We start from the raw sequence: 10847 nt of genomic DNA on the forward strand, positions 1-10847 counted from the left end.
TGGTCCAGCTCCAAAACTACAACACCTCACTGGTATTTGATAAAAAGGTGAAATCTCTGCTAAAATCTTGTGTTTTGAATCAACATTCATATAAACTAATTCATGTCATTTCAGTGAGTCATCATGGTTGTGCCTTGAGTCCTCTGTTGCTTCAGATGAGGCTGATCCCCATGGATTTACAAACACACACAGATACATGTCATATACACATTCAAGTCACTTGTTTTAAATAAATGCTTCTATTTTAATTCAGTTTCGGTCTTCATTGTAGCTGATGTGCAGGGGGAGAATGAGTGTTTGACCTCAGGATTTTTTAAAGTCTGGGCTTGACGCAGCCGATATTTCTCTTTAGTACTTACCTTTACTTTTAAACATATCTAACAATGTCTTCAGATTTATCTGAAAAGATGCTAAAGTTGCTGTGAGTCTGAGAAAGTATGCTGATTCATATTTAACCCAGTTAAATCAAAGGGCAAGCAGACGAAAAGAATATTTTCAAACTCCAATAAGACGTGCTGCAATTTTAAAATTTGATGAGTTCCAAATGTATTTAATTGAAGTAAGTGAATGGATTCCTTGTGGTACAGATGGAACCATACTGGGTCCATTTATAGTGAGCAGAGTCTCCTGTATCCAGGTAGACCACAGATGCTGACAGACACCTGGGGTAAATCTCTGCATGCATCTGGCCTTTAGTGCTCCCGTGGTGAACCGTCATTATCATATCAAAGACCTTTTGGTTGAGGAGAGAAAAAGAAGAGCCAACACTTCAACAACCTCTCCATCCAATTTTTGCAGAAAGCCATTTGAATATCTATGGCGAAAAATGCAGACGGATGTACGCTCAGACAGACACACAAACAGGTGCACTTTCACACAAACGCGTACTGGATGCATGTCATTGTTTAGCTTTTCTATGATTTATTTCCCTCTTTGTGACAGAAACTGCAGGTAGGACGGAGCAACATGGCAACCAGACAACCTTGATCCAGGATGTGCGTTTTTCTGCTTCATGAATACGTTCATTCAAATCCTGCTTTTTTATTTATTTATTTTAGGCACCTCTGCAGGCTGCAAACAACAATCCTGTGTCATTACAGGCGATGCTATCACTCTGCTTTCTCTCAACCACAGAAGCCACAAACAGGAATGTGCTTCCTGCAAAATCATTATGGAAGCTTTTCATTGTGGCTCAGTGGGTAGAGCGAAAACAACTGCAACACAAACTCTGCCATGGTGACAGATTTTTATTTAACAAGATGCACTCCTGTGAATTTTAAATTCGTCTGCAGTGAATATGGAGAATACGTCTTCCAACTGTAAGAGAAATTCCTCCTGTTTGTCATTAGAAAATATTAAAATCGACAGGCGAAGAGCAGCAGTTTGTAATTTTCTGCATTATTTCAGCTTTGATGATTGGAGTAATAGTGGTGAAAATAGAAATGAAGTTGAAATGAACAGAAAAAAAAACTGTTTTTGCAATATTCAATTCAAATGATTTCACCCAGTGTTTTATTGATGAGTGTCAAGACAATGTTTGAGGTGTTAAAAGATTGAGATTTATGTGTCACAGTTTAGAAAAACTATAGTGTCTACATCTTATGTAACACTTTCAGGCTCAGTGTGTATTTTTTAATTTCTGAAATAACAGATTATCATCCAAACAGGTGCAAATCTTTCAGCTGGATTATCACCTTCACACATTTTAAACTACTTAATGTAGAGGAAACATTATCCTCATTAAGATGTTTATGTTTTACAGTAAATATTAATTTATCAACATAAAATATAGACAGTGTGACTTTAATTAAACTTCTAATTGTTGCTTCCTATTTTACAGTTAAACTGTTTGGTCTTTTTGCTTGATTTACTCACTGATTTCTTAGTTTTTACTTACTGTAAGTCTTTAAGATTAGAAATCAACTAGTTAGAATGAGGAAACGAATATGGGAATTTAAATCTTTTAAAAACCCATTTTGGAGGTTTATTTAGTGATAAAACAATAGAATATTTATACGTAGGTTATAATACTTGCTTGAAAGAACATTGTTTTCTATTTAGGTCAAATTTATAAAACTACATGACGTTAAAAATTGCCTGAATCCTTGTACCAATAACTTTCAGTAAAAACTTTTGGCACATTCAAATAGAAGCTGGGACACTTAATATTCCTGATTTACGTCTTTCCCCTTTCTGTCCTTGACCGAATAAAATCAAGGACCGTGACTGAAAGAATGTGCTATAAATCCAAGAATAAAATGAAACATTTGATTTTTCCCTGACGAGTTCACACCTTTCCTGCTCAAATCACTAAAATCATCCGCCAATAGTTTTCACTACTTTAATAAATTTGAAGCAACCGGCTCAACTTCTTTTTAATAAACTAGAATATTAATTAGAGGAAGAAGCAGAACAATCCCCTGCCTCGGTTTATTTATGAAGCTGCTTGTTCAGACAGACTGAAAGCACCTTGAGGCAGAGGGGAGTGAGATCACAGCCACTTCACTGCAGCTACAGTGCGGGCGTTGCCATGGCAACCTTATGTTTTCTTTCCTTGGTAACGAGCAGAATCCATTAATTAGCAGGCGTCTCAGCGTGTCGACAACAGTGTGATGTTTTCTATTCATCTGACAATTAAAATGAGCTGATGGAAGTCACAAAAAGATTTTAGGTACCTTGACATCCGGAGGTCAGTTCAGAATCGTGCCTTCGCAGCTTTGGTTACCACGTACCAATAACTTTTTAAGTAAAAGAAGCCACCTGCCACAGGTCTTTTTGTACCTTCCTCCACCTATTTCAGGGGTGTCAAACCCAGGGACGCAAGGGGGCCAAAATTGAAAATTTGGGCCTAGCCAAGGGCCAATCACGATCAATATTTATTAAAAATTACATAAATTAATTGGTTTTAGATACAATATGTCAAATTATTTATATAGAAATATCAATGTCCTTTTCCCAGTTACAGATTATACAGAATTTAGAGCAAACAGACTTTAATGAACACAGACAAATAGATCAAACTTCAAAAAGCTCATCATTAGCTGTCATTTCTTACGCCTCACTCAGCTTTTAAATGAAGTTTTTAACATTAAAACAGATTTTTATAAAAAGCCATCAACAAAAACCTGATCATACAAAAATTAAAACTATATATTGTTGGCTTCAAAGTCACTGTCAAGAGAAAACTTCACTAATTAGGCTCAGTTTTTTAAGCAAAATAAGAATCAGAGACTCGATCTGTCCCAGACTAGAGGGCCAGATGAAATGTTACAGAGGGCCGGATCTGGCCCGCGAGCCTTGAGTTTGACACGTGTGACCTATTTGGGAACCACTTCAGTCTGATCGTACACATCTTAGCAGTAGCTCCAACATTAATGATTTAATTTACCGGAGTACACTTTTTAAAATGAAGATAAGCAGATTTAGACCAGTCTTAAAATCTCAAGACAAGTTTTCCTTAAACCAGGTTTTAAGCTCCTAAAGTAACCTAACATTTTAATATGTTTGTCTTTATTTAGGTTCAAAACCCAAAACTAATAAATTAGAAAGCAATGATGGTGTTGAAAATAAACCATGTCTCTATGTTAATGTTATATGTTGAGAAAATATGGTAACAGGGCCACAAATTTGAGTGTTACCTCATTAAAGAATGAAGTAATCTGTTTTGTGCCACAACAAAAAAGACAAACAAAAGTATTCTACAAGAACGTATTGTAGAAATAATAATGTAAGTAATTATTTGACATACTACTTAAGTTTTAGATAAGAAGTTTGTGTTTCTGCTGTTTAATTTCTTCAAATTATGTTCTTTTATTGATGGACACAACAGATAAATTTACCAAAAGAGTTGCCTAAATCCAACAAGGCCTTGAATAAATATGTGGTAAATTAGAAAATTCTGATAATTTGCTCTTTTATCTAGTTGGAAAAAAAATCTCACCGACAGTCCTTGAAAAGCAGTATTTACCTGAATAACATTTTTTCCTGAAAAATGTAATGTTGAGGATCTGATTAAAAAAACAAAAACTTTTTGAAGACATAACATTGAATCCCATAATGAGGCAGATGAAGAGCGAGACTTGGGTCACAATTAACAATTCAAACGTGTCGAGAGCACAAAGGAGTCCTTCAAAGAAATAATTTGTAGTTTGAGGGAACAAATAAAAAACTGAGGGGGGAAAAGGTCAAATCTGTATAAATCAGCTGCTCTTGTTACACGTCTCATCAGTTTGTTTGTAGGCTCATCATGCTGGAGATATTTTATTAAATATAGACATTTCACAACAAAATAACAGTTCTCCAGCACTATACGCTGCAGTCACACATTTTGCATCTATCAAAGTATTCAAGTCTTTTTGTAAACTCCATATACGTAGAGTCAGAAAATGTGAATCGCTTCAAAGATATAACATAAAAATATTTCAAGGATGTTCTAAATTCAAAAGAGAAAAGAAGCTGGAGGAGAAAAAAAAAGGAAATACTGCTGCATTTTCTCCAAAAGATGATTTGCAAGAGCTTTCAAAGAGCTGTCACAAATCATGAAGGAACCAGAGAGAACAGCAGGAGAGTTGCTGAGTCACTCCGATAAAACTGAAGCAGACATGACACAATGGGCTGATTGCTAAAACTCTGATTCTACATGATCTGCCTGCTCCTTCATCGTTATCCACCTCAAAGAAAGAGGGACAAAAACTGAAAATGTTCTTTCATAGAAAATGTAAACAAACGCTTGCTTTAGGTCTGCTTTAGGGGGCACTAAACTAAAAACTGCTCATTGCTGCTAATAAATATAAAAACCGGAGTCATCACACCATTCATTAAATAGCTTGGAGCATAGAAACAGATCTTGTTATAACTGGGATTTTATAAACTTGGAAGAATTCACTTGTATGATGGCTACACTGATGGCTTTGGTCACCTCTGGAAGCAGAATGTTACATTAGAGAAACCTGTTAGAATTTAATTTTCATAAGAAAACAAATGGCTTAAAGATTGGCAGAAGATGACAATAAGATTAGTCTTAAAGCCAGTATCTCCAAAATGTCTCGAAATGTTCTCAATTGTGGCTGGTTTCAATATGAAGTGTTTGCAATCTCAATGTGAGTCGTAAAAGCCTACAGTCCTGTCGCTTGAATTTTAAACATGTTCAAAAAATTATGTAACAAATAAAATAAAGAACAACCTAAACTACAGTTTTCCTACCCGTGTAGACAAAAATAAGCCATGATTTTCAAAAATTGGCTGCACGGCTGGTTGCAAACAGAATTAAATTTATTGAGACTGCAACCAAATATTGAACCATTTTCTGACAGTTTTGAGTCGCCAACTAGTCTCTAACAGTAGTAGACCAGAGAAATATTCTCAACATCCACATTTTCTATTTCCCTGAATGCAACAACATCCAACTAAACAACCAACTCACTAAAACTGACTGGTCAGCAATTCTCAGACTACAATTTATGCAGAAAGTTTTGTACCAAAAGCTGTAAATTCCTGTAATATTAACACACACAGACAGTGAATATGAGTGGATCATTACATGACCTGAGTGCAGATTTGTCTTTAAAAATGAACAGACATTTAGCACCCAGAGCTTATTAGTGAAATTGTACCCTCAGCTTGACTAATGCTGGAAAACGTGTCCATTTTATAATATTACGTCTAAAAATTCAAATATATTACAGTAAACTGTTATGAGAACCAGAGATAAAACAGAACAGTTTCTTTAAAATACTGTTGTGAAAGAATCAGATTGTTTTGTTTGTTTTTTCAGGTAACTTTCTGCATGTAATGCATTCAATGCATTCCTTTCTGATGGATTTGGGGATGTATTAACTTTTACAACCCCTCCACATTTTATGACCTATTTTTTTAACCATTTAGACCTTTATTGATTTGGCTTCATGGTTTATCTCATCAACTTTATTGTGCAATAATACATTTTCACATTGCCTCTATGACAGTGGTATCATCAGTTTGCCAAACAAACCCAACGCTCGGAACTACAGGCCTTTTCAAGTGGAGTTTGCATCTCTGAGAGAGAACAAACTGCCTCCTCTGCTCTGTTGAGAAACTAACTTCTCATCTGTTTTATTTCCAAGCTGTCATTGTGATGAAGTATGCTAATATTCCTACTTTACAGTGTGTGATAAAACTATAATAAACACAGTATGAAGGGGATGATGGATATTCTGTTGCTAGTTTTGTTACCCTTTGGTTTTGCAGCTTGAGACGGAGGGATTTTCTATACATTTCTCCCTCTCCTTCTCCAACACGAGTTCGATTGGTCATAATTCGCTCCCATTTGCAGCGTGGTATTGATCACCTCGAAGGACCCTCTACTCCATCCCTCACCTCCAACCTCAAACTTTTCTTTATCATTTTCTCTTACGGCCCTTCTTCTCCAACTGTTTCTTTCTCAGACCTTGCTCCTGCCACTTACAGAAGCTCAGCGAACAGCTTGCCATCATTATTACGAAATAACTCTGGAATCAATAAGAGAGTGCAGATGCTCAGCAGTACATTTACTGCTGAAGGAGGGAGGACTGCCATTCTGAGAGATGACATAGGACATACTAAACTTTGAAACTGTTCAATTTTATTGATGCTCTCTATACTTTTATATACGATACATGTTAGTTTACTTTGATATAATCATAAATACTTTACTCAGAAATGCTGAGAAGAAAAGAAATTAGATTTTTGATATGTAAAGAATATTTTAAATTCTGATTAAAATATATCTAATACTGGTACTTAAAATACAGACATGGATTAATTTGTTACAGCTCGTTAAAATGCTTCATTTCTCATGAAAAGTGTTATCTAATATATATATGCATGCCTTTAGTATTTAACAAAAATGTGAAAAGAAATGGTTTGATGTTAATTTTAGAAAGATATGCTATAATAGTACAAACAGATTTGTTGTTACTTTGAAAGAGAGTTATTCTTTGCATTATAGCCATGTTTCAAACTAAGTGTTTGACTTTAATTAGAATCACAGGGACCTTCAAGCTTTCAGACATTCAGCCTGTTTAAAGGGAACAAATAGGCCACTGCTGGGAACGGTTGTGTTCATCACATTGAACATGGAGCAGAGAAAGCAAAGAGATGTCTGAGAAGCTCAGATAAAAGATCACAGATATACATGTTGAAGGAAAAGGCTACAAGAGCATCTCCAAGCAGATTCATGTTCCTCTGACCACAGGTTGATCAGACAGATGGTAAAACAGCAGAAAAAGAGTCAAGGCAACGAACCAAAACTATTCAAGCTACGTCACTTTCATCACACTTTAAATTTGAACTCCATAAATGAAGACCTGGGAGGGCTCCACTACTGACAGAAAATTCACCAATATGCATGTTGACAAACCCCAACATTTCTGGGAGAGGTTTGTGGGACTGATGAGACAAAACTGGAACTTTTCAGCCAGTCACAACACATATTTCCATTTCATTATTTGATGGGACTAGTTTACAGGCATTTTGAGTCAACTAACCAGTGGAAATAAACTCCTGTTCAGAAACCGTTTCAGCATTTTCTACATAAAATCCAGTCAAAAGCAGACATAAATCCACATGTTATGAAAAACTGCACGTTCTCTCCAAGTGTCAATAAATTATGTTTAGGGTTTTGTTTACAAAATAAGTAAAAATGAGTCGTTTCCAAGTTCAGAGTTGCAGAAAGTAACCAGCCAGCATGAATACTTGACCTCAACCTTGATCAGCAGCAGATATATTTAAGCCTCTTATGAATACTTAAAATCTGAGTGTGAGATACCCACTATTTTTCAAACTTTTATTTTAAAATGAAAAGTTGTGTACTCACGTCTGCAATGCCGGCCTCCAGGATGGTAACTTTGGCTTCCTTCTCTATAGCTGCTTTCTGCTTCACTACAGTGGAAAAACAGAGGAAAACAAAAATATCACACAATCAGAACAGAATTTTCTGTAGGTTTTACAGCAAAACTTGTCAGCAGTTGATGCTAAATCAACCAATTTAATGGGGTTGAAAAGATTAAGTGACAAAAACATTTTCAAGATTCAAAAATCAAGAAGCTTTATTGCCATTCCAAATGATAATTTCCACGTTCAGGCAGAGGTTGCTCTTTCTACACCTTTTCTCCAGCTGTTCCTGCCTGTCATTGTCAGAGATTCGACCCACCACAGCCATGATGTCTGAAAATTTGACAATATGATTGCTCTGACGTTTGGCAGTGGAGTCATATGTCAGCAAGGTGTAGAGCAGAGGGCTCAGGACCCATCCCTGTGGTGAGCCAGTGTTGGGAACAGTGGGGGAAGAGATGATGTTGTGTATTTTAACTGTGTGTGTTGTCAGTTACACAGTTACACAATGATGGGTGAGGACCAAACAGATGACTGCTGAGACTGCATCTCTGCAGCCGACTCGTTTCTTCCTGTAAGCGTAATAATGTGGATCAGTACTAGAGTCGATTTCTTTTTGGATTATGCACATGACCAGTTGCTCAGAGTGCTTCATCACTATCAGCGTCAGTGCTACAGGTGGTCATTCAGGCACGACACTGAGGTGGTCTTCAGGGCGGGAACGACGGTGGTAGTTTTGAAACATGGAGTAACTGCTTTTCCAAGAGAGGTGTTAAAAATGTCAGTTAGTACCTCTGAGAGCTGATAGGCAGTTTTTCAGGATGTTGTCCAGGGAAAGTTGAATAATCATGACCTTCTCTTGTAATCATAACTCAATTTTACAGACATCGAGTTTAAACCTGGTGTGGTAGCAGCCAGGACTAAACCGTAAAACATCTCATGAACTAACTAAACAGCATGAGCCAACTCAAAAAGGGCTATAATTCAGTCAACTTTACAGATATTGAGCTAAAGTTTAATGTGGTGGTAGATGAGTCATTTACAAAACATACTCTTGAGCAATATAGCATATGATCTCACAAATCATTCTTTTCCAGGTTTGACTACAACATCTAGAACGCCACCATTTCTCAACAAAGATGACCTTAGTCTGAAACTGAAATGAAGGGCAGCGGGCAATATGCATTCCTTTAAGAATGCAAGGCAATAAATGACTTTTTCTGTTTTTTCTCCTCTCTCTGATGTTTCTAATTGCCATATACTGCAGCAGAATTGCAGAGCTCAGATGATGTTTTACAGGGTTTGAGGAGACTGATATTAAAGGTGGTGATGTCACTGAGGTTATCATGTGAACTTTCCCTAAACACATTTGCAGAATTAGGCCAAGAACATCTCCACGGGGCTCAACAAAACATCCTACCATTCAAGCTCTAAGTGAGCTATTACTGTTGCTTATCTTCACTTTATGAAATATGAATTTTTACCCTGACCTGCCGCCGGGCAAATATTAAAACACATTTTCACACAAACAGAATTAAACCCTGCACACATTCCTCTCTCTCTTTCTTTCTTTTTTTTTTCTTCATCTGCGCAAAGAGAAACAAATGGAGGGCTTCAATTGAAATTCATGGCAGGGAACATATTAAAGCCAGAACAAAATGTTATGAAAAAAAAGCATACATAATTACATTCACTTTGCTTTGCATCTGAATACAGCGGTGGAGAGAGCAAATCTCCTTTGTTGACACACCAGGCAGATGAAGGATATGCAAATAGCAAGTCTTGATGCTGTCATAGTCCTCCAAAGAGCTTTAATAATTAGTCTTTCAATCTGTCAGAGGATAATTCACTGGCCACTTTATGCAATGTGTGGGGAGACTATAGATCTTGACCTTAAACTGCACTGGCTCCAAAAAAAAACATCTCATCTTTTATAAATGAGCATTGAATTATATCCTTTAAAACTGTCTAAATAACACCAACAGCACTTTATTTCTCATTAAGAGTAAACATGTTTTAGTTACTGCTTGTATTGTAGTTTAAGTATTCTTTAAGATGATGAAAAATAAATAAACCGTATATTTCTTATACTGCAGTAAAACCACAGTGAACTGGCGAAGCGTAGAAACAATGACTGACTGGTTCATGTCCAGGCCTCAGACAGAGATGTTTGAACACCTTGTCTGCGATGTCCAAGTGGTCTGATGGCTCTTAATAGTGCTGCCAGTCGGAGACGTCTGCAGACTCCCTTCAAAGAGAAGCAGAGACTGAAGAGGCTGAATTGGCCTGTCAGGATCAACTGTTCCTCTCTTCACCGCGGATCACCTGAATAAACTTCTTGTTCAGTGTAACAAACGTCTGATGGAGACTTGGCTGCTGTTAGTTTGGATTCTGTTGATGCATTCTTCTCACATGGCTTGTGTCACTGTGCATTGATTGGACACCTGTTGTTGCAACACAAAACTGAGTTCTTGAATAGCTTACGCAGAGCAGAGCAGCAGCCGATCAACCGCAGGCTCCTGGTTAGGTCATAAAATGGAGGAGCACAGTTTGAAGCATGGTATGACAGATAATGTAATAGATAGTATCTCATTCTGTCTGAATTCAAATCTCTATTAAGGAAGATTATTATTTTAAAAGAAATCATGGCTAAATGTTAATACAATTACAAAATTTTCACTTTTTGTCCCTAGCAGTGGAATTAGAATCAATAAACACTACTTGATTTTGTTCCATTGCTGGTAGTGACAACATGTTTGTAAGTAAAAAATAAAATGGAGGACTAAAAGTTTTCACCCCCTCTTCAGAAGCTGGGGGAGCAGCTGCTCCTCTGGCTCCATGCAGAAAGCACCTACAGGTGCTGGTCATAAAATTAGAATATCATGAAAAAGTAGATTGATTTCAGTAATTCCATTTAAAAAGTGAAACTTGTATATTATATTCATACATTACATACAAACTCATATATTTCAAATGTTTATTTCATTTAATTTTGATGA

The 10847-nt window shown here is 36.6% G+C and overlaps 1 protein-coding gene across 1 annotated transcript in view; it reads right to left on the minus strand.

The window, feature by feature from the left end:
• LOC108243852 (receptor-type tyrosine-protein phosphatase N2) overlaps nt 1-10847 on the minus strand; it is a gene marked incomplete at its 5' end in the record, with an annotated part of 169792 nt that overhangs the window by 81919 nt on the left and 77026 nt on the right. Inside the window, 1 exon segment of the mRNA XM_017429557.2 lies at nt 7832-7896. Coding sequence (XP_017285046.2) covers nt 7832-7896 — 65 coding nt within the window.

The sequence above is a fragment of the Kryptolebias marmoratus genome, linkage group LG20 (assembly GCF_001649575.2).
Source record: "Kryptolebias marmoratus isolate JLee-2015 linkage group LG20, ASM164957v2, whole genome shotgun sequence".
In the NCBI taxonomy this organism is placed as follows: domain Eukaryota; kingdom Metazoa; phylum Chordata; class Actinopteri; order Cyprinodontiformes; family Rivulidae; genus Kryptolebias; species Kryptolebias marmoratus.